The sequence below is a fragment of the Ochlerotatus camptorhynchus genome, unplaced genomic scaffold, assembly GCF_037179485.1.
Source record: "Ochlerotatus camptorhynchus isolate MF236.1 unplaced genomic scaffold, CSIRO-AGI_Acam_v1.1 ptg000104l, whole genome shotgun sequence".
In the NCBI taxonomy this organism is placed as follows: Eukaryota; Metazoa; Arthropoda; class Insecta; order Diptera; family Culicidae; genus Ochlerotatus; species Ochlerotatus camptorhynchus.
The window spans coordinates 1,082,675-1,108,104 of record NW_027040594.1 but is presented as its reverse complement, the minus strand read 5'-3'; the positions used below and the strand labels follow the sequence as shown (position 1 = coordinate 1,108,104).

The following is a 25,430-nucleotide window of genomic DNA, read 5'->3' as shown; positions in this document are numbered from 1 at the left end:
GTTTTTTCACATTGGAAAATCACATACATTCTATCTGATTTTGCACATCCTTCATGATAGCTGTAAATCATATGAAATTTAATGGCAACACATATAGTTATTATGGTTTAATCACATTATTTCTAGTAGAGCATGATTATAAGATTCATGTAGAACTTATTAAAACTGAATCTTAGCGTATGCATCGGATTTTTCTATTAAAAACTATCAGAATACTTCGTTCAGTGTTGGAGCGCTTCTTTTGTTTTGAGAACAATGAGTGTAAATATTCATACAATGCGCTCTAACAGGATTTATGTTGTAGGTAATGAACTAACGCATCGGAACAAACCTATTGCTTTATGCACGGTGAAATCATTGATTGAAAATTTTACGTTGAACACTTATAAAAAATAACAAAAATCCTTAAACAAAAACTTTCGAACAATCATGTGGTCATTCGCTCCTGAATCCACAATCCGGGGGAATCTTTTTGCAGGTGGAACCAGTTGATTCCGATTTACCTGAGATTCCTTCGGTCTTAGGTTTCTTATTTCCGCAATCTACTGGGAATTTTTCCCGCTCAGAACCGGCAATCAATCCACGTTCATTTTTGAACTTCTCACGCCTATATTCTGCTGGGAAAATTTCCCGCTCAGAATCGGCAAAGTTTCGAAAAGATCCAAACGTTTTGCGCTTACCGTGCGGGACCGAAATCCGTACAGCACCGAAATCCGTACACCCTGTTGAATTTGTTTATTTATATGCATCATAACAATGTAAATAGTATGCATGAATACATATTCATGTTCATTCATGCATTAGCTTAATGTTTACGTCAACAATTAAGCAGAATGTCATGCAATTAAAATAAGAAAAATAAAAACCTTAACACGTGTCGGGCATTTCTGCCAATCGGTTGCGTTCTTAATGATTTTCTAAGAAAATCTCTCGGATTTACTTCAGTTTGTTAAGCGTATTTCAGTGATGTTTGCAAGTAGTTTCCTGAAGGTCGATCGAAAAGGTTAGTGTTTATCGTTTTATATCTCAATTCTAAGCAATGGATCGTTCATATGGTATTTATTTATCAAAATTAGTACTGTACGGATTTCGATCCATATATAACAGCTGATTCTAAATCCGTACAATTGTGCAATTCACCACCATAAGAGATGCCGTATTGAATCGCTACTCTCTTATTTTATTCGTATTGTAAACGTTATATTATTAATATCTTTTAATGAAGAGCGTCAAGAACCAGCCGAAAAATAAAACAACGCAGCTCCCCTACAGGATATCACCAACACGCATATACAAATTAAATACAGAGAGCAGACAGAAATGGGCCAGAGAGCATTCCCAGCAGTAGCTACCAGCGAGGAATGACCGGAAATACACATGAAAGTAGTGCGGGCGAAAATTGATAAAGAGAACGCAAAGAAACAAAGGATTGAGGAACGATAAAAGAAAAAGGTTGAGCGAGAGAGGAAGAGGAGGAAGAAAAGGAAGAAGAGCAAAGAAAGCTCCATAATAAACAAATACCACGAACGAACTTTATCCCGGATGGGTAAACTTTCCCACAAATGGTTTGGATGATACCCCGAACACGTCGTGAAGCTCTCTATTATGGTTATTTTTATTAGGGTTGGAAGCAAGAAAGCATTATAACCTGAAAAGGCAATAGTAACAATGGAGAAGAAGCAGAAGAAAGCTGTGGAAAAGAAGCAATGAAAGATCTGTATTTTTATGATTATTACTCTCTTGACGCATTAAATTAAATTAAGTTATAGTCGTTATTTTACCAATTTTAATTTTCATGCACAAAACGAAAAACTAATCCTTGATGTCAGTTCATTGTCTTTTTTTGTTGGTTTCTATTTTTCTTTTACTTATGGTTGTATTTTTCTTTTACTTATCCGCCATTATAGAGCTACCATCTTAGGAACCGGTTAATTTATCGCTTGATGCCAGTGGGTTGGTGGAGTTCCAAAGTATGGCGCATCTTGCACGTTATCACATGTCAAATTTCAAAAACCTCGAAGTTGTGATCGGAGGAAAACTCCAGTAAGAATATTTAACCCAAAGCACTGGTATAGAATAAAATTTGGAAGAAATTAATCCTTAAACATGATATTAGTTAGCATAAAAATCCAGAACAGTTACCTTCTTAAATAAAAAGAATTCAGGTACCTCTCCTTTGAATCGATTGGAGCATCAATTAATCTAACGCTGATATCATTAGTTAAAAAAGTAAAAGTAAAAAAAAAAATAACTTGAATCTTTGATGAATGATTCTTACGTAAAATCGTGCACTGAATTCAACAATGTAGTCGAAAAAATGTCAGTAGGATAGTTTTTGAGATACAGCTAAAAATGAAAAATCAATTTAAACAAGTTTGATTACTATAATACAAATATCTCCGGTTGTAATGAGATTATATCAATTATTTTAACGCTAAATTAGAGGAAAGAAATTTTTTCGTTCGATCAATTGAACATCAATTGTCAGTGAGATTGATGGTATTGTTGTTAGTTAATAGTTTGTTTATTAAGTTTTCCTAAGAAAAAATGAATTTCTGCTAAGTTTTTAAGCAATGTAAATTAAAATGTTTATGGTGGTTCTACCATTACTCTCACGGAAAAATAGTGTTATAACGATCGAAATAATACATTTAATTTGGCGTTAAAATAATTAATATCACTTCATTGCAGCCAGAGATATTTGTGTTTTAGTTTTTTTTTTTACGTGTGATTTCATTTTTTAGCTAGGGGAAGGAGGGGCATAGTGAACAGGTGGGGCATAGTGAGCATCCCGTACTTTGGCTCTGGATCTCCAACTGCATGAAACAAATCAACTGGTAGTAGGATCAATATAATTAAGATATTGATCCTACAGCCAACAAATTTGTTCTGATCGGCCGGAAGTCCAAGCTGGAGCACGCGCGATGCTCATTATGCCCCACCTGTTCACTATGCCTCTCTTACCCCTATATCTCCAAAACTATCCTACCGAGATTTTTTTGGACTACATTTTTGGATTCAGCGCACGATTTTACATGGGAAATGACCATCAGCGTACAAAGTTCAAATATGCTGTAAACTAGTGTATTTAAACGAATATAGCTGTTTTGGACTCTTAGCCAAGCAACTACAAAAAAATACTTTATTCAAGATAGCAACACGTTTTTTTTTCATTGATTTGGATCGATTTAATTCATGTACGGATTTTGATTCATCATCAACACAGTGTACGGATTTCGATTCAAAACTGTACGGATTTTGATTCAATCGTAAAACGCTGTACGGATTTTGATTCAAGATATGTGCAATTTAAATCCTTTTTTCTAATAATTAAAGGTAATTTTAAGACCTGGTGTTTGCATATATTGGAAAAATAAAGATAAATGTAAAGGAAAAAGATGTGATACAGAGAATAATGTGATAGCATTATTTAGTATTGACCGTTAATGATTCTCTCGTGCTAAGGTGTACGGATTTCGGTCCCGCACGGTATGTTCTGCTGGGACATGTTCCTGCTCAGAAACACCAACCAGTGCTATATTTGCACGTTCAGAAAAATTCTCTCGCTTGGGCTCTGCTGGGAAACATCCCCGCTCAAAACCACGCTTCCTTTGTTGGTTCAGCAAACGGTAGCAGTACTTCTTGGTGTGGCCTACCTTGCCACATTCATAACATGCTCGAGTCTCCTTTTTCTTATTCTTCTTCTTCATCCGGTTGTCGGCAGCCATGGCTACGTTAGATGGTTCCAAATCGTGTTGCTCCTCTTTCTTCTCATCGGCGTCCAGGAAAAGGCTACGAATGTCCGATAGTGACATCGAAGCTAGATCGCCCTGACACATTACCGCAATAGCATCCAAAATGTTCTGGTGGCGATCCGGAATGGCAACTAGCAGGGTGTTCACTTTTTCACCTGCTGATACCACTTCACCCGCTCTCTCCAAATCCTGGATGAGCCTCTCGTGGGCCAAGAACAGCTCCAAAAGCGTCTTGTATCCAGCGGTCCGAAGGTTATACAGCTTGCGCCGTATCGAAAACAGTGCCAGACGTCGGGCCATGGCGTCGTTGTCCAACGAGGTCCAAAAAATGTTGACCACCTCGTCGTCTTCCTTCAAGCGCTTCTGGTACTTCGCGCTCAGCAAAGCTGCTACTTCCTCCGTGGCGCCCTCCGGTGTATCTCCATACTCTTCCATGGGGGGAATTCGATCCAGGCAGTGCAACCAACAATCAATACGAAACTAACGATTTTAAATTGGCTCACTACTTGACTAGCCTATTGGTCCCAAGCAAACGATTGACGTATCCCATTCTAGTCGAAATCTACTACTACACAATGTTTGTTTTGATTCGCTATGAAAGTTTGACAGATAAAATGAGGGGTTAGTGGGTTTTCCTATGTTTCGAGGGGTGAATCGATTAGCTTGGGACCGAAGAGAGTACCAGAGCTGAGCCAAAAAGTTGAGCACGTTATTTCGGGACATTCTAGTCTTAGAGTTACCTCTATGGTGCAATAGTCCTTGCTGCTTCAGGTAGTGCGTTACTCTCACTTTCCAGAACGGGTAATCCTTTCCAACTGCTCCCTGGAAGGTTGGTATCATCACCAAGCGCTGCCGTTGTCCGTCTTCTTTGGCTTCCATTTTGAATGTTGAAGAGCCAATTATCTTCATATCTTAAGAAGTCTTAAGATCTTATTTTTAAACCCAGCGATTCTTATAATCGTCCTGAGTTCAAGAAATATATGCCAGTGATACTAGTAATCTCCTGGGCCCATAACCTGTTGTGGTTCGTGAACTAATCGAATAGATTGTATATTAATAATACTCTTCGTTTCGATTCCAAAGATAATTTATTTACATGAAATCTAGTCATTAATATCTATATACAGAGTATAGTCCGGTAGCGATTTACACAATATCCGAACTCTTCCACACTCTCCGGCTGTCCGTATAGGCATATACGGCACGTAGTTCAGCTAAACAGTTGCGCAGTAAAAGATAGCGCATATTCTATTGTACAACAGTTTGCAGTAGAATCTATTGTACAGCAGTTTGCAGAAGAATCAATTGTAGCTCTTTCCTTACCAACTCGCTTAGGGTGTACCATATGCTTAGGGTGATACGAACATTGGTATTTCAACAGTGTCATCCCCGTTCCGAATATTTATACCCATATTTTAGGGTATTTGACACATTTTTATGAAATCGAAAGCCACCATCTTGGATTTCAAAATGGCGTCGGAAATCGATCTCCGGCCTCAAGACGTCATCCCGATTCCAAAAATGCCTATATTGATGTATTTCCTACATTTTCTTAAACCGGAAGCCACTATCTTCGATCTCTAAACGCCACCCCGATTCCAAAAACACCCATATCGATGGTTCGGCGTCAGTATTTCCCACTTTTTCTGAATTCGGAATGTGACACGCGTGCTGTTGTTTTTTTTTTCTATAGATCAGTGCGTGGTCTTGAAATTCCCATTTTATTCTCCTTCGGTCCCTTTCATTTCACACCGGAGTAAAAGTGACGGCAATACATGGAATCGAACGGAAGCCAAAACAAACTACCCGACAATGATACATTTGACATCCACGTGCACAGATCTATGCGCATTCACTTAAATGAACCGAGTGTCAACAATCAACAAAAGTCAGAAAAACTGCGCGAATTTAGATCGAACAGATTCGCTTCAATGCGAAAGTAAGTTCATTTGACAATGAAAGCCGGAATGAACACAAGTCAATCCAAAAAAAAAAAAAAAAAAACAGCATGAAAATTAATAGAAAGTGGTTCTGTTGATGTTGAAGGGGATTTACTCGAAGAGAAGAAAGAATGACTTTCAATTGAAAGTGATGGTTGATAGCTTCTTCACCGCTTGACGATTTTCAATTGAAAATGACTTTGGTGGACGCTGCTTCCAATCAAAATGACGTCTGAAACAAAGTTGCCGGAAAAAATCTAACTTTCCAGAAAAAAAATATACACGCTAAAAAAATCCAGTAATTTTGGGTAAAAATTCCAAAGAAGTGTTTAAAATTTAAATAACATGAAATAACCCACTTCAATATTTAAAAAAAAATAGTGAAAAGCTATAACCTAGTGTGAAAATTTTACGTTGAACACTTACAAAAATTAACGAAAATCCTTAAACAACAACTTTCGGACAATAGTTAATAGTTATCATCGTAGCAGAACCGAAATTTCATTTCTAAATGATCGATTTTCAATCTCTGCATATTCAAACACCTTAATTTCTACAGCCCACTTAGCGAACCGTTCAGTCGGTATCTAATTCATCCCAAATGTGCACTGGAACTTGTTGAACTGTTCTTCATCCTGAACCTCCTTCCAAAGAAAAACATAACAAACTAAACGAGCGGAAAACAGCACTGGGAAAAACTTTGCCAATTCAAATTATGATGGAATAAGCGGCGGCCAGAGAGAACCGAAGAAAACGGGCAAAAAATCTGCCCTGGTTTTTAATTTAATTTTATCAAAATCTTTCTCGCTTCTTCCGCAATTTTTTTTTTTCTATTTTCGCTCATATTCATAAACACTGACCGTTTTCTCAATTGCCGTCCCCTCACCCGCAATGTTTCATTCTTTTTTTTCTATTCTTTTTTTTGCAGCCCGAATGGATGAAAACAAAGGAGTACTGGGACAAGGACTTCGAGAGCCGCTACGAGAAGCTGCAAAAGGATCCGAAGCGACCACCGTTGAAGGTGATTATTTATGCAAATTAATCTTTGCTATGCTTGACTCGGTTGGAGTTCACCCCCCATTCGCTAGTGCTCTGCTAAACAAATACAAAAAAAGTGGTAGTGCTGTTGACTTTCAACGGGTTTCTGGAAAATGTGATACTTTCTCAGCTATTGTTCAGCCGAGGTTTAATTATTGTCCTCCACTACTGCCACCAACCGAGCCGAACTTTTCTTCTGTTAATTTTAACTTTTTTTTTTCGGCACTAGATTGTGGTAGTTCCCCACTCACACAACGACCCCGGGTGGTTGAAGACCTTCGTCAACTACTTCCAGTCGGATTCACGGCAGATTCTCAACTTGGCCGTCACCAAGATGCCCGAGTACAACAACATGTCGTTCATCTGGAGCGAAATCAGTTTTCTGCAGCTGTGGTGGGATCAGGCACATCCCACCAAGCAGAGGGTTCGTTGCCGATGTAGTGTTCTAGACCAATTCACTAATTATCCATGCTTTGTCTGTTTTAGATCTTGAAGAAGCTGGTCAAGTCGGGACGACTGGAAATCACCACTGGCGGGTGGGTCATGACAGATGAAGCGAACACTCATGTTTTCGCAATGGTCGATCAATTGATCGAAGGTAAAAGAAGACTAGCGGCAATCCCAAACCCGATCAACTACCTTCTCTCCTTTTTTTTCCACAGGACATCAATGGGTCAAAACGAATCTCAATGTCACACCGAAGACCGGTTGGAGTATAGATCCTTTCGGTCACGGCAGCACCGTCCCATACCTGTTGGCAGCTAGTGGATTCGAAGGAACCATCATACAGCGGATACACTACGCGTGGAAGCAGTGGTTCGCCCGCCATCGATACGGTGACTTCATGTGGAGTCCCTACTGGCAAACCCCATCCAGTCAGCTGGACCGTAAACACACCCTGCTGACCCACAATATGCCCTTCGACATCTACTCGATTAAACATTCCTGTGGACCTCATCCGTTCATCTGCTTGAACTTTGACTTCCGCAAGATTCCCGGCGAGTACACCGAGTACTCGATCAAGGCCCAGTTTATCACGCCGGAAAATATCGAATCCAAGGCCGATCTACTCATGGAGCAGTACTCCCGAACGGCTTCCCTCTTTCCGCATAACGTAGCACTCATTCCCGTCGGTGACGACTTCCGCTACAACAAGGAGAAGGAAATGGAGCAACAGTACACCAACTATAAAAAGCTGATCGACTACATCAACGAGAACCGCAACAAGTACAAGACGGAGATCAGCTTCGGTACTCCGAAGGACTACTTCAGCGCCATCAAGGAACGGTACGACAAGTTTCCGACTCTGAAGGGTGACTTCTTCGTCTATGCCGACATCTTCAACGAAGGTCGGCCAGCTTATTGGTCCGGGTACTTTACCACCCGTCCGTACTACAAGATTCTCAGCCGGGAGCTTGAGCACAACCTGCGAAGCTCGGAGATTCTGTTCACGCTAGCGTTCAACCGTGCACGGCAATCCGGTAACTCGAATGCTTTCAAGATCTACGAAAAGAACTATGAGAAGATGATCTTGGCAAGGCGGAACTTGGGCCTGTTCCAACATCACGATGCCATCACCGGAACGTCCAAAGGCAACGTCATGCGAGACTATGCCTTGCGACTGTTTGAGAGCATCCAGGATTCGGTCAAGCTGCAGGAGAAGACGATCGAATTGCTCGTTCAGAAGAAAAGCACCGAGCACAACTTCCTGATCGGGGAACTGGAACGGGACAACTTCAGTAAACTTCCACGAAAGACTCCGTTGATCGTGACGGAAGCTCGCAGCACAGACTTCGTGGTCTACAACGCACTGGCTCAAGAGCGACTGGAAGTCGTTCTGATTAGAACCCTCACTCCACGGGTGAAGATTCTGGACCCGAAAGGAAAGCCAATGGACATTCAGATCAACCCGGTGTGGAACATTACGGAAACGTCGTTTGCTTCCAGAAAGATCATTCCATCGGAGAAGGAGTACGAGATAATGTTTGTGGCCAAGTTGGCACCACTGTCGCTGACGACCTACACGGCTACGTACGACGATGAGTTCAAACCTAAGATGGCCACCCTGTACTGTAATGAGTGCCAGGACGAAAAAAATGAAATCTTCGAGATCCGGAACAAACAGCCGGGCGATATCCAGTTGGAGAACTTTAAAATGCGCCTACTGTTTGACGAGCAGAGCGGTTTCCTAAAGTCGGTCACCAAGAAGAACATGGGTAAGCAGATTCAGTGTGCAATCAAGTTTGCAGCATATAAGAGCGCGCAGTTCCACTCGGGCGCCTATCTGTTCAAGACGGACCCGGAGCAGAGAAACTCCGAGAAGGAAGTACTGGAGCAGTACAATGACATGACGATTCTGATCACGTCCGGGCCCCTGGCAAGTGACGTGACGGCTATCTACGGACCATTCCTGGCTCACACCGTGAGGATCTTCAACTCCAACACGGTTTTGGACAATGGAATCTACATAGAAAACGACATCGACTTCGAGATGCCTCCAAAGAACCGGGAAACCGAAATGTTCATGCGGTTCGTTACGGACATCGAGAATGGAGCTAGCGAGAATCCAGAGTTCTATTCGGATTTGAATGGATTCCAGTACCAGAAACGGGTGAAGGTCCCGTCAATCGGCATCGAAGGAAACTACTTCCCGATTACCAGTGGAGCCTTCATCCAAGACAACAAAATGAGGCTGACCTTGCTGACGACTCACGCTCAGGGCGCTGCCAGTTTGGAACCAGGACAACTGGAAGTCATGCTAGACAGACGAACGCTGTACGACGACTACCGTGGCATGGGCGAAGGCGTCGTAGACAGTCGCCTAACCCGGCATCGATTCTGGGTCATACTGGAAACCATCGAAGGCGGTGCTGCACCGGCAGTGGCTGATAATCCTCCGGGGCCTGCAGATGAACCCAAACCCGATGTATACCAACTCCCCAGCATTTTTGCCAATCAGCTGGCGAATGGGCTCAACTACCCGGCGAATTTGTTCATTATAGAGAAGTACGACGAAAGCAATCAGATAGAGCTGAACCGGGCGGTCCAGCTGCTAGCCACTCCGTTCCCCTGTGATCTACACATTCTGAATCTCCGTACCCTGACCGAGGGTAACCTGCCACTGTTCCCGTCGAACGCGGCCCTGCTGGTGCTGCACCGGCAAGGTTACAACTGCCGGATAGGCGGCGAAGAGATAGTGAATTATTTTTGTAACAATAGCAGTAGTAGCGTAAGTCCTAGTAGTAATAGCATTAATAATAACAATTATTACAATAGTAACAGTGTAGATAAGCACAGTAGCCGGCTGCAGCTCTTCGGTGGGGTACAGCTCGAACAAATTTCCAGCACCTCGCTGACCGGGTTGCACCCGGGGGCACCAGTGCGATCGGTGGGGGACATCTTCCTCGAACCGATGGAGCTCCGGACGTACAATTTGACGTTCGTCAAGTGAGCTGGTTGCTCTGCCGCTCGGTGCAAGTCGGTCCCCTGGTAGTCGATCACCCGGGTTTTCCTAGCATTGGACCAACTTGGCAACTTTTTTCTGATGACCAATATTGCAAATGTTCATTCCGGCTTGTGTTACTTGTGGGTTTACTAGGTTAATTTTGGCAGCGACCATGACATCTAATGGTTTGAAGATTTCGAACAAACATGTTTGAGGCGGAATGAGCAGTTGCGTTCTTGTTTGAAAAAAGTTTGGAAGGTTGTCCCAATGGTTCGAAGCAAATTAAGAAAACCCTTTTTAGACTTGTTGATTTGTGCTATGGGACGGACTTGCAATGAGCGGCAACTGGTCTTGGTGGTAGTGTGGAGGTAGTGGTGGTGGTGCGTTCGGTGTGAGATATGAAGAGTACTAGGCTCCCCTTATTCCTGTTTAGAATCTGATTTTAGTAACATAGATGTTGAATGATGCCTTCGTCGGGGTTGACGGATGGGTTGGCAAGGGAAATTCGGACAAGAGATCAGTTAGCAGATTCTTCATCTGGATAGATTACAGGTTGAGTCCTAAACCACAGACAAACAGACGTACCACTTCATTGTGTATCTTCGTTCACGCATTTAACGGTTGACTTGAATATTATCAGTTCCGCGAACTACTTGCCGCAGCGCTGGCATCGGATCACTTTGACGTTTCTATACATTCTATAGAACTTTTATGCAATATTGTTTGCGTATTAGCGAGCAAGCTTGTTTTCCGCGAGAAGCCAGAGAGATGTCGTTACTGAGGTCCTATGTTTTGACATACTATGTTTTCAAGAAAAACTTTTTCAAATAGTTACATCTGTTTGTCTGTGCCTAGGCTAAACGATTTTGCGTTTCAATTGAGTATTGCCCAAAGTTGTTTTTCCAAATGAAAAAAAAAATGTCCAATTTGAACTTACAAGATGTTTTGATCGATTGGGCTAGTTCACAGTGACGGAACAAAATTTAAACTCCTTTAAAATTTCATAAACCTTGGAATGAATTGATTTGTCCTGATGTTTTCATAGCATCTCTAAAGTTCTCTCAATTCTCCTGAAATAAATAGAACTGTCCTGAAAACAATTAAATTTCGCTTAAGTCCTTTAGACAATATTTCTTATGTTTCCTTAAAATCACTGGACTTCTTTGGACTTTCCTTTTTAAGACTTTTAATACTTTTTTTCGGGTTTTCGATATTTAACAGAAGTTGATGAAACTGTCCTTAATTCATCGGAACTCACCCTTACAGATCTTTGAACTTACCCAAAATTCTGGACTTTTATGAAGTTTTCCTGAAGCTAATGAAATCACCATGAAACTCTGAAAGCATCCTTGAAGTTTCGTGGAAGTTGCAAAAGAAAACTGGTGGGAGAAGACAGAAGATCTTTTTGAGCGAAGCCAGAGGAAGCTTTCATTGCCGGGATGAACTATCAGTCCGACAGTGAGCATGCATAAGGGCGTAAACGCGATGATCGATTCTCTTCGTCAACTTTCTTTTTTGTTAAAAACTCGCTAGAATTAACGTTTGTCGGTGCGTTTGCTGTTGCTTCATGGAGCTTCGTAGAAGTCCAGCAAACTTCATTCAGCGAAATTTAGCGAATTTTGTAGAAAATCGGAAAACTTAGATGAAGTTCAGTGATTTCACTAACTCCATCCTAGAGATGAACTAGCCTAAGGCTAAAAATCTCTTTAATAAAGCTTAAAAAAAAACTAACTCCATCGAAGTTCGTAAAACTTCAGAGACATTGTAGATATTCAAAAGAATATCATAGAAACTCAGAACATTTTAAAGAAGCTCGGTGAACTTCGTAGAGCATCAGAGTACTTCGTAGAAATTCAGGGAGCTTTGTAAACAGTTGGAAAAACTTCGAAGAAGTGGGAAACTTTATTCAGGTTTGGGGACTTTCGTTGAAGTTAAGGAAACTTTGTTTCATTTCAGGAAACTTCATAAAAGTTCTGAGACCTTCTTTTAACTGCAGGGTACTTCGTTAAAGTTTAATGGACTTGGAATAATTCAGAGAATTCCGTAGAAATTCAGGAAACATTGTAGAGCTTCCACTTAAAGGTTCATGGAACTTCGTAGAAGCAACAATCAATACGAAACTTACGATTTTAAATTGGCTCACTACTTGACTAGCCTATTGGTCCCAAGCAAATCGATTAACGTACCCCATTCTAGTCAAAATTCAAGTACTACACAATGTTTGTTTTGATTCGCTATGAAAGTTTGACAGATAAAATGAGGGGTTCGTGGATTTTCCTATGTTTCGAGGGGTGAATCGATTAGCTTGGGACCGAAGATAGTAACAGAGCTGAGCCAAAAAGTTGAGCACGTTTCTTCGGGACCTACTAGTCTTAGAGTTACCTCTATGGTAGAAGTGCAGCGAACTTCATTCAGTGAATTTAGCGAATTTTGTAGAAATCCAGGAAACTTCATTACCCACATTAAAGTTCGTAGCAACTTTAGAGACATTGTTGATATTCAAAGAAACATCATGGAAATTCAGTACATTTCAAAGAAGCTCGGTGAAACATTCGGGAAAACTTCGAAGAAGTGGGAAACTTTGTACAAGTTTGGGGACTTTCGTTGAAGTTAAAAAAAAACTTTGTTTCATTTCTGGAAACTTCATAAAAGTTCCGAAACCTTCTTTTAAATGCAGAGTACTTCGTTGAAGCTTGATGGACTTGGAATAATTCAGAGAATTCATTAGAAGCTTCAGGGAACTTCGCAGAAAATCAACGAAAGCGAACTTTGTTTAAATCTAGCGAATTACGAAGCAAAGCGAGGAATTTTTCAAACTTCATAACAGTAAAGGACACGTTGAAAAAGTTAGGGAACTTTGACGAACTTCTTAAATCTTCGAATCAGTTTAGGAATCTTCGTAACAGTTTGTCAAAGAGCTTATTTCAGAAAAGCTCAATGAACTTTTTGGAAGTTTTGGAAACTTTATTTCGCCCAAATGTTTAGGAAAATTCATAGAAAAGGTTCAGGGTGTTCCAGGAAGTTTGGTCGAATTAAGAAAGCTTGGAAAAAATCATGGAACTTGGAAAAACTTCAGGGCAGTTGACTTTGATTCTAGAAATGAAGGGAGCTCTGTACTGTGGATAGAACAATAACAATAATTATGACAATTATTCTGCTTAGGGGCTGTTCATAAACTACGTAGACAGTTTAGGGGGGCTGGGGGTCGAGAATTATCCACGGCCCATACATTTTTTTTTGTATGGACAATTGTCTACGCAGGGGGAGGGGAGGGGGGGGGGTCATGAATCCCAAAAAAAAACTGTCTACGTAGTTTATGAACATGCCCTTATTGATTGATGACGTCGGTTTCTGTTCCGCAATCGAGTGCCAATCACCGACGGACATCGATCGCGATACATTGACGGAAATCGAATGCCAGGGTAGATATAGCACCCATTAACACTTGGGCCGGGACCAATGGCTTTACTTCCCTTCCACAGTAAGTGACCAGGTTTGTTTACCTCAGCAAACTCACTAGGGTGACGCTTACGACTACACCACCAGCGCCATCCATGACAATTCAAGCTGAACATTGCATTAGGTCCTAAGTAACATTGATCGATTCTCTTCGGCCACATTCTCTTTCGTTAATAACTTGAGCACAAACCCATTTCTTGTTGTGTGTGTCGTATTAGATGCTAGGTAATAAGTTCTTTTATCGATCTGTGTGCTGAAAATACCTGGAAATGTCTTTACATGGCCGTGGAGATACAAAGAGAAAGTCGACGAAGAGAATCTGTCAATGTTACTTAGGACCTAATGCAATGTTCAGCTTGAATTATACTTCTTTTGCTGATCTCTGCATGGCCATTGAGAATAACCCGGAGAGAGGAAGTCACTTCTGCTCAGGTGTATGAGAAATTTCTAAAAACTACAGGCAGGCATGGAAAATCATTTGCATTCATTTCATACATTCATTTACATTCCTTTGCCTCTAACTTTTTTCATCAACAGCATTCTTTAAAATGATGTGTAGAGCTTTTGTAGGTTTTGTTATTAGCTACAACTTTTGGTCATAACTTAAATCTGTATCTCTTATGCATTACGAACTAGAGCGGGCAGAACATGTTACTTTTTTTCAGTGAATGTAAAATACATTCACTGAAAAACAGTAGTGGCTTCTGTTCGCTCTGGTTCGTCATGCATAAGAGATACGGATTTAAGTTGTTAACAAAAGTTGTAGTTAATAACAAAACCTACAAAAACTCCATACATTATTTTGCGGAACTCTGTTGTTGAAAAAAGTTAGGGACAAATGAATGTAAATAAATGCACGAAATGAATGCAAATGATTTTCCATGCCTGCTCAGCGCTGAGTACCTGCAGTTTTTAGAAATTTTCCCATACCTCTAAGTAGAAGTGACTCTCGCTCTCTCTGGGTTATTCTCAATTGAATTCTCTACCACCGTTAGTATTAGTGAGCAGTTTCACTAATCCATGCGTTTAACTGGTTGAAAATAAAAAACAAACCACGGTCAAGTCAGACACTTTGACAGATGATTTCGTGGTTGAAAATAATAAACAAATCGATTTTACACAACTAAACTAGCTAGGTTGTATTAGCGAGATCTTGCGCCGAGAAGTCAATGGCCGTTTGTGCCAAATAAAAGCGAATTCGCAGTGTTGCCAAATATGCTTTTCATTGTCTGAAGCACTAACGGCAGTAACGGCACTAACGCACTTAAAATTGTCATACTAATGCCGCGGATACACTTGTATGACAAACTATGAACATGAGCATTATTTGTATAATAACTTATGAGCACATCCATGGTCACACTTGTATAGTTGTTGTATTGTACTTCTAATTATTATACAAATCATGCTCATGCTCATAGTTTGTCATCCAAGTGTATGCGCGGCATAAATCTATAGCCAAATCATATGATAAAGTAGGTACTTCTGGATATCTAATACCGGATTTGTTTTTGATTCAATGCCAACCAGGATCAGGTATTAAGATTCCAGGTTCATGCTGACAAAAAGTTTCGCACTGGGTTGGAACTGGTTCCGACTCGGATAAAAAAAAACATATTCGCCATAAAGTTCTTCTGAGAGAACACTTCGCATACTAAGATGGACCGAAGAACAGAACCTTTATAGCATTTTGTTTCTCCAAATCTCCTCCGAACATCTCCAGTCAACACTCTTCCCGGTCAAAGGCATCAGCACTAAAAATTTGTAGATATCTCATTGGCGATTACTGACCGATTAAAACGTATACAGTCCCTCGATTGAAGCGAATCGAACCCATTTTTAGGAATAACACATAAATTCGATTTTGAAGAAACAAAAAAAAATAAAAACGCATCAGTCATGACAGAGCAGCTGGCAGAGCATTCGACCACGCGAGACCAGCAAAAGTTTGGTTATAAATCTTACTTTTAACACACAAAACGCCTTTGGCGATCGAGTCTCACCTCTTCCCGAACTGCAAAAATCTCACATGGTCTCTAAGGCAAAAGGAAATAGAAATCAAACTACGATTTTATTTTCGTTCTATCAAAACGCAGCTTGAACTTATCTCAGACAGGATAGAATATCAATTAATAACAAAACAAAAAACCATCGATCTAATCATTCCACTTGAAGAAAAAAAAACGGACCGGATTTTGACCCATACATAGGTTATCAGTTTATTTTTTAGTCATTTACTTATTTAAAAGCTACAGAACAGCATCACACCATTTACGTTGTTTAGTTCAAAATAGTTCGTAACCAGTCGAATCCTTCCTTTCTGTGTTGTAAATACCAAAACCTAAAGCGTAGAATCTCTTTCTACTTTTTTTTTGTGATTATAGTGTTAGTATTCTATCGAATCAGTGCATTTTTCCCTCTAAAGTTCTAATTCCTACTTAAAACTCCACAATTCCAAACCCAATTCAAGTACCTCTTCAGTTGTCATCCTACAATGTATGATATTAAGCAAAAAAAAACAATCACCGTCCAACAGGTTTAGTTTCTTACCCACCATTTCCAATTTGTTATTGTATTTATTAATATTCAAAAAAAATAATAAGTTCATGCGAGTAGCACCAAGAACGATCTGATGTACCGTTAAAACTTGATTGATATTAACTCGAACAATATAATGACAACTACGATCAAAAGCGATTTTTCATGAGAGCCAACACAAAAATCACCTACAAGGTTATGCAAATAGAGAACGTTAAAAGTAAGTCAGAGAATAACTATTAAGGAAAGGGGTTAGTTGTTTTTTTTAAATGAACATTACTGCAGCTAGAGAGAATATTTGAAAGAGGAATAAGGATCGGAACAACTAATGGTAAACAATATTACAATACTAGAGAAATGGAATTTGATTCAAATTTTATTATTTTTTTCGACACGTCCCCTCATGTTTAAAAAGTCCTGTCGAAGGCAGTATCGTGACAAATTGTAGTAAAATTTATAGGATAATTGACACCGTTTGCCCTGCAATCCGATTTCATTCAACCCAAAAAAGAGCGCAGTCATTTGAAAAGTAATGAAACACAAAATTGGATTCCTCCAATTTCATGCAGTTTGTACAAAAAATGAAAGTATTTGTGTTTGTTTCGTTTCACCGAATGCAATTCAATTCCGAACAAATTTGAACACTTTTTTTAAGTTTTCGATATGCTTAGAACAAAACCAAATGTCTGAACTACAAGTGTAAGTAAAATAAATAACTAAATATTTTAGGTCGATGTGCACTATCATTACGGTAGAGAAATTGAGAAATGATCCTCCCATGACGTTCAGAAGATGTGACCGGCTAGTTATTAAGGTGATACGAGTCAGCATCCACAAATATGTTTTCCGGTGGCAGATAATTATCGCCTGGAAAATGTGAAGTAGCATCAGAGGCCGGGCTTCTAGATCGTATCACCTTAAGCAAAATGTACTGCGAGGGAGGAGGATGGTCCCTAACTGCATTGATCTCACTTTGTTACTTCACGACCGGATTGCTAATATGCTTCGATGGTTTCCCCGAGGAGCGTTCGAAGCGGATATGAGTGCAAGTTTCATTCAAGCGACTCCGCCCTTTTTCAACCAGTGTTTACTGTCGGTTGATGCGATTATCGATCGTTTGCTGAACCGTCATTAAGTTACCCTACACTGTATCAAACCACCGTCCTCTGTTCGAATGAAACCTCAGACCATTCAAATCGAAACATCGAAATCGCCTTTCCGAATGATAGCTGCAACCGGATGACGGCTGTTTTGAAATCAGATGATTTTTCTCTCGAATACAGGATGAACATTGTTTTGAAAAGAGATAGGGCCTTCAGTTGGAATGCGTAATGCTCTCTGTAGAATGGTAGTCATCTTAAATTGAAATTAATTTGGTATTGAGCTTTTTGACGTTTCATCGGCGCACACTACTGCACCATTTAAATCGAACGAGTGCGAGCAAGAGGGAAACAGATTAGTGGGAAAACAAACCGTTCTCATCCATGTGTGCTAAATAGAGAAAGATTATTAAACGCCAAAAAGGTTTATTGGCTCAGCCCCTTAGCACTAATCATTCAAAACGATGATGTAAATAAATCTATCGAATGTCATTTGTTGCTCTGAGCAGACAAACGAGGTGGAAGCATAGCCATCGCTATCAGAGGTGGTACGAGCATTGGTAAAGCGTGGAAACTGTAAATTGTCGGCATTATTCGGCTTGATCGCACCAGCTCCAGGGGGGGTGGTGTTGCGGTCGTCGTCAAGAAAGGAATAAAATACCACACTCTGTCTCATATCCGCACCTCTATCATCGAGGCCCTTGGTGTGGAGGTGGAGTCGTCGACTGGATACGTCCAGTTCATCGCCGTCTACTGCCCTCGACAGTGTGCCGCCAACAGTGGACTAGCGGCTAAATTCAAAAAAGATCTGTCCACCATCACCCGTACCGGTTCCCGCTTCGTAGTTGGAGGAGATCTGAATGCTCGCCATGAGGCCTGGCGGAACTACCAGCAGAACCAGAACGGTCGTCTGCTGTTCGACCACTCACAGCATGGGCTGTACTCCGTTTGGTTTTCGGATGAACCAACATTTATCCCACCGGCTGGCAACCCATCGACGCTAGACCTGTTCCTGACAAATATCGGCTTGTCCAAGCCGGTGGCATTGAACGAACTCAGCTCCGACCACCAACCGGTGGTGGCTGAACTGGGCTGCAACGTGGCTCCTGCTTCAAGCCTGCGCAAGGACTACCATCGCGTAAACTGGGCCCAGTTTGGACGCGTGGTAGACAGGCACATCATCGACAACCCGTCGCTTGACACCGTGGAGGACATCGACCGAGCGTTGGAGGGACTCCACCAAGCCATAACCGTGGCTGACGAGGCGTGCGTCCGACGAGTTCCTGTGAGGGGTAAGTTTATTGCCATTGATTCCCACACCCAATTACTGATTCGCTTGAGAAATGTGCGTAGACGCCAGTTCCAGAGAACCGGAGATCTAGCGAGGAGACGTGAAATGGCCGATCTGAACAAGGAGATTGCTTCCAGAATGGTCTCACTCCAGAACGAAAGTTTCGGGCGGCTTGTCCAGAATCTGGACGACCGCTCCAGACCATTCTGGAAGGTAGCTAAGGTCCTAAAGACGCACCCCAAACCCATTCCTCCACTCAAAGATGAAAATGATGACGATCGGCTCATAATCACCCCTCAGGAGAAAGCAAATGCGATTGGTGAGCATATTGCCAAATCGCACTTGCTTGGCTTCGACATCCAAAGTCCGCTCGAAGTTCAGGTTGAGCAATGTGTACTCAACCTTGATTCCTCCCCTTGTGCCATCCCCCCGGAGGATAGAATCACAGTGGAACAGATTTGCTCAACGCTGAAATGCACCAAAAATATGAAGGTCCCCGGGTTTGACGGAATATTCAACCTAGTATTGAAAAATCTCAGCATGAAGGTTCACTCTCTGCTGGCTGCTGTCTTCAACAGATGCTTGGAACTGCACTACTTTCCAAGTATCTGGAAGACAGCGAAAATCATACCTATCCGCAAACCCGGGAAGGACCCAACGCTAGCTTCAAGCTACAGACCAATCAGCCTCCTTTCAGCGCTGAGCAAATTGTTCGAGAAACTCATTCTCAATCGTTTGCTCAAGTTTGTCGAGGAACACAATATTCTCCTACCGGAACAGTTCGGGTTCAGGAAGGGGCACTCCACAAATCATCAGCTAGTACGGGTGATGAATAACATCCGAAGTAACAAGGCTGTATCCAAGTCTACAGCCATGGCATTGTTAGACGTTGAGAAAGCGTTTGATAATGTCTGGCACAATGGGCTTGTATACAAGCTTTGTAACTTCAACTTTCCTTTGCATCTTGTTAAAATCACCCGTAACTACCTTCAGCAAAGGTCGTTCAGGGTATCGTTGAATGGTTGCAATTCAAGCACATTTTCCATCCCAGCAGGTGTTCCGCAAGGAAGTCTGTTGGGCCCTTTGCTATACAGCATCTACACTTCCGACATTCCTCCCTTGGGTAACGGTTGCGTGTTATTTCTGTTCGCAGATGATACTGCTATAACCGTCAAGGGAAGGATGCCTCGTGAAATAACAAACAAGCTTCAACGATGCCTTGACGCCTTTGCTGATTATGCCACCACGTGGAAAATCAAAATCAACGCCTCGAAAACCCAAGCGATCATGTTCCTTCACAGACAATCATTAAAACTTAAACCGTCTCCCTCCTGTACCGTAATAATGGATGGTACAAGGGTCGAGTGGTCCACTGATGTTACTTATCTCGGGATGTTGTTCGATGAGAAGCTCCTGTTCCGCTCGCACATAGAGAAAACCCTAGTTAAGTGCTCCGCCTTGGTTAGGTGTTTGTATCCGCTCATTTGCCGCAGATCCCGCCTCTCAAGGGTGAACAAACTGGCCGTCTACAAACAAATCATTGCACCTGCGATCCTCTACGCAGCTCCGGTGTGGGAATCATGTGCACAGACTCACAGGAACAAAATTCAGGTAGCTCAGAATAGAGTGCTGAGGATGGTTCTTGATCGTCCTTTCGACACTAGAATAACAAATTTACATGAAGAGGCAGGCATTGCCAAAATAGATTCCAAAATTATCGAAATTAAGACTAAATTTGCACAAAAATGTAATTTATCAGAACATGCTTTGATAAGCAATTTGTATATAGTAGGTTAGGTGTACATAGTAGTTGTAGGTTAGTTGTAGTTGTAAATAGTAGTTATAAGTAGTCTCCTTTTTCCAATTCAAATCAAACCAATCCCACCAAGGTGGTCATACTTTAAAATAGACCTGATAGGACTAGGAACTGTAAATAATAATTAAAATCTGAAATGTACTAAAGTTGAAAAGACGCATCTGTGTCACTTAAAAAATTCATACATGTAAACCACACAATCACAATAAATAAAGATCATTTAAATGACAAATTGTCGTGGTGGAGGAAGTTTCCTCTACCAAACAAAAAGGATTTTTTTATCCATAATGAATGGCTGTTCATGGCTATTTAATATGGAAATCTAAGCAATCGAATTAATAATCTAATCAAAAGCATTTACAAGCCATCCTATCCTTAGGGCCTGTTCATAAACTACGTAGACAGTTTTTTGGGATTCTTGACCCCCCCCCCTCCCCCTGCGTAGACAATTGCCCATACAAAAATTTTAAAATTTGTATGGGCCGTGGATAATTTTCAACCCCCCCCCCCCCTCTAAACTGTCTACGTAGTTTATGGACAGCCCCTTAAATTGTTGTCCTATGAGCCCTGTATATTTTACAGCTTATTTTCAAATAAATATCATCCTTTATTTGGAAGACAGTCATATAGATGCTCATCAGTTGATGACGAATTCAACCATAAGGAAATCATCCGAAATTCGACAGCTTATTGTTAAAGGGCTCGAGCAATACAATAATCAGTCGAAGTATTGCGGATGTTTTCGTTCAGTGAACTTCTTAGCCTTCCATGGAATGGTAGTCAGAAATACCTTCTTCCTCCGCAAATATATTCACAATGCCATTTGGGGTGGACAGTTTTCTAGAAGGTTTTGAAAACAACTCTCCCCCTCCCTCTGGCTCTGAGTAAATCATTTATATAAATTTAAAAAAAATGTATGTGGCAGTTGTTATAGTTATTTTGTTTAACGACGTGTTCGTTCGGGGTATGATCCATTAATAGTTCAATCGTTTGGGTTAAAGTTCGTTTATGGTATTTTTAGGGTAGTTTGCATCGGACGTATAAAAAATTCATTCTTTACGGTTACAAAATCGAACGTCGGTAGACATTAGTGTTTTACGAAAAAAAAAACACTCTAGTCGTCGAATTCAGTGTCCTTTCGAAACGTCCGCACGCGGGAAAAGTTAAAAAATTCCTCGAGAAGAGAGTGAAACTTCAACTCGAGGACACGACAAACATACAGCTACACAATCTTCGTAACTGTGTGTACATCGAGAAGATAGACCTGGAATTAGGGCGTAACAGCTTTTGTAAACAATGACTTCTATCGATGATTTCTAGAAAGTTAAGGCTCGCCAACGCAATTCAACAACACCATCGGGTAGGGAAAGACTTTCCTTGTTCGATGGATATGTTGGTATGCGTGGGCGTTACTTGAATTTCTAGAAATCATCGATAGAAGTCATTGTTTACAAAAGCTGTTACGCCCTAATTCCAGCTCTATTTAGAATTTTCATTTAATTTCATTTTATGATGTCAGGGGCCATGTCACCGATGTGAATATTCACACCATCCATAATACACCAGGGAAGGGAAGAGGAGTGAGCAACACAGCATCTTTACCCATGGGGGTTAAAAAAAGTTCTGCGAGGTATACTTATGGTAAACCAGCGGCTCAGGGATTGTAGAAAGGAAAGGTTTGGGTAGGTTTTGTGTGAAAAGCGCATAAGTTATTATCGTATCGTTGAAAAATGGCCTCGTTTGGTTTGTGCTCTCGTCACATAGCGCATCGATTACATCACACCATCAATGAAAAAGAAATTAAAAGAGATTGAAAGAGAATATTAGTGAGTTTTGAACTGTGAGGGGAATTTACGTATTCTCGGCAACCTAAGCAGCGACCTTCTTTCTATAGCCTTTTTCTCTAAGGAACGCACACATATGCAGTATTGGTTTGTTTACAATCTATTGCTGCCAGCTGCTCTAACAATTTCAGTCGAAAGCTGTTTTGAAACGCTCTTACAAAGCTCCAATCTTCTCTAGTGAGAGCGAGTATTGTCGGCAGTGTCTGTTTTTATCATGAACTGCATGTAAATCTGCTGTTCTATTATCGGCAACTCGAAATCAGCTACAATTTGTAGTGCGTGTATTTCATTTCAAGAAAACCTTGCTAGATTGCTTTTTCTCAGTGGTTAAAATATAGTCAAATTGAAGCTGAAAGCATAAAGAATCATTTGCATGCATTCAGCGAAGTGTTTTCGTAAGAAAATCCAGTGAAAATAGTGTTTCAATTTGGGTTGCCGAAAATAGTCTGTCATGCCGAAGCCGTCATTTCCCCTATTAGAAATACATTATTTGTTAAATTGTTTCCGTGTACTGAACAGCCATCCCTCTCGCCCTCCCGCCGCCTAAACGTCTGAAGGAGTGTGACGTCAAACTCTGTCATCCATTCAATCAGCCGGAGAACGAAAGAGCGTGCAATGTGCGTCAGCGACTCTTATAAAGGGTGGGGGGGGGGGGGCACCATACATGAACGATACCACAAATCGTGCCACCGTACCACATATTGTTGGGATGATAACCCGAATAGGTTGTTAGGCACTCCTTATGGTTATCGTTCATGCGGGTGTTTCAAAGCAATTTACATCTAATCAACCCTCTGTGCGAACTAACCCATGCAATGTATTTAATGTTGAGAACCTTGTGTGTTTTATCATGAGTGATCACGGATCTGGTAATCTTCACATGACTATGCGTCCCTGCGACGACGACTACGATCTAGCCGGTTTACTATAAGTTTTATACAAGAGTACTAGAATAGATCGGAGTATACTTACAGTTTCGACGTTCCCATGTACTCCTTGTTTACCTTCAATCCTACTTCCTTCTCTTGTTGTATTGTGTTTCTGGATATGCCACGTCAAAATTGGGGGGATTAAAATCGCTCCTCGTGCACAACCCTTCCAGATGACAGTCCGCTCAGCATCCGAAAGAGCGCTCGGTCCGTAATACATGTGATATGGTTTTTAATGTGACATAGAAAACAACAAAAAGAGAAAACCGTAATATTAGCAATAAAACAAAGAAAATAATACAAGCGGAACACTGCACGGCGAATGAAAACGACCCAAATTTGAGTTTAGATCACTCATAATCGCCAAAAGTGCAGGAACTCAGCGATGAGTAAAATTTGTCTCATGTTTTCCCAGGTTTTTCCAAGGAAAAGTTCCCGAATTTGAGAAAAGTAAAGATTGGATTCACTCAGTCTATTTGTACTACTCCGAGACTGAATAAAATTTTCGTCAATTTCCTCATTTTCCGGCAGATTTTTTAAGTTTTCCACAGGAAACCATGAGACAAATTCACTCATCGCTGAGTTCCTGCACTTTTGGCGATTATGAGTGAACTAAACTCAAATTTGGGTCGTTCTCATTCGCCGTGAACATTTGTTCTCAGGTAATATTGGTACATGAGAGGACGAAAGAAGTAGAACAAGTTAAGTGTGAGCCGCATGCGTTGGTTAGTCGTTTGGGTCATGGTGTTGTGTTCCCTATTTTATTTGCCTTTATTTTGCTCTTAGATCGCTACGTTTGACTCCCCCTCCCCAAACTATTGTGGATGAAAAACAGAACCCATATTTGGCAACCTCTCGCGAGCTGCACATTTTCTAAGACTGATCATGATTTATAGTACGTTCAGACTACAGAGTTATTCTTCCCTTTTCCCATCAAAAAAAATGTAAATCTCCACTAACCTCGAGCCAACCGCGAGTACTCGGTCCAGTTCCTTTAACTTTAAATTTAAGACAGTAATAATGTATAACGCAAAGGATAACTCGGCTCTGTAAAGTTTATTCGATTGAGCCTGTACAAATAAAGTAATTATAAAAAAAGACTACAGAGTTATAACATGTTATAGCGGTATCTTGATGGTGGTTTCTGTGTTGCAATTATTTGACAACCGTTATAACATGTTATAACCATAGAGGTAACTCTAAGACCACTGGGTCCCGAAGAAAATCATTATTATTTTTGGCTCACTCAGTACCAGAACAACGGTCCCAAGCAGTCCCAAGCTATTTCACTCACCCCTGCATGTTCTGCATGAATCCACACACCCCTGATGTTATCTGTCAAACTTTCATAGCGAATCAAAACAAACATAGTGTAGTAATAGAATTTCAACTAGAATAGGGTACGTTAATCGTTTGCTTGGGACCAATAGGCTACTAAAGTGGTGAGCCAATTTAAAATCGTTAGTTTCGTATTGATTGTTGTTATAACTCTCCAGTCTGGACAGCGTTTTATATAGTATGAATAAAATAAAATGTGTGAAGTAAAGACGATCCCGAAAGAATGTTCCCTAGCAATAAAAATATTACTCTATGCTAACCTGAACTATTTCAAATTGGGAATCCACAAACAACATGCTCAGAAACTATACCCGATCTCAACAAATTCTATCGAAACCAGAACAGCTGAACTACTCGCTAAGATTCTGGCATCTCTATATAATTGTTATTGTTTTATTGCTATTTTATATCGAGCTTTTTTCTAGACTAGCGACATGTGAATAATGCAGAACATGTTTGAAGTTGTTCTAGAGCCAAATTGGTTTTGAAAGGAAGGTCAAACTACCACCGAATAGCTCAGCCGCTCTGAAACCTTCAAGTGTGAACATTATGCTTTCCCTACCTAAGTGGTCCCTCCGCGTTCTACCGCTGTTAACCCAAAAACCTAAAACTGATTCTAGAAGTATAATATAGGGAGTATAAAATAAAACATTCACCTGCACTGTATTGTCCATTCAGATATCATTAGACCCTAACCCACTTACTGGGCCACTTGCGAAGATTTACGATGTATCGCGCGCTTCCTCTGAAGCTACATTATGTGAGGCTGAATCACATGTAGCAGCGAGTCAGTCGTGAATGCTTTTCAAGTTTCCAACCAGGCATCCAGCGTAAACTTAAGTGACACCCGAAATCCTTTTTGAACTACGTGAACGAGCAACGCAGGGAATCCGGCCTCCCATCGTCTATGGAATTCAACGGAGAAGTTGCTGCCACT

At 40.9% G+C, this 25,430-nt stretch overlaps 1 protein-coding gene across 1 annotated transcript in view; it reads left to right on the top strand.

The window, feature by feature from the left end:
• The window catches only part of alpha-Man-IIb (alpha-Mannosidase class II b), a gene marked incomplete at its 5' end in the record, with an annotated part of 36,097 nt that extends 22,762 nt beyond the window's left edge, over positions 1-13,335 (top strand). Inside the window, 4 exons of the mRNA XM_065219410.1 lie at positions 6,624-6,716; positions 6,963-7,157; positions 7,220-7,331; positions 7,396-13,335. Of these exons, the coding sequence (XP_065075482.1) occupies positions 6,624-6,716; positions 6,963-7,157; positions 7,220-7,331; positions 7,396-10,184 (3,189 nt within the window). The remainder of the gene's footprint in view (positions 1-6,623; positions 6,717-6,962; positions 7,158-7,219; positions 7,332-7,395) is intronic.
• Between the last annotated feature and the right edge of the window lie 12,095 nt (positions 13,336-25,430).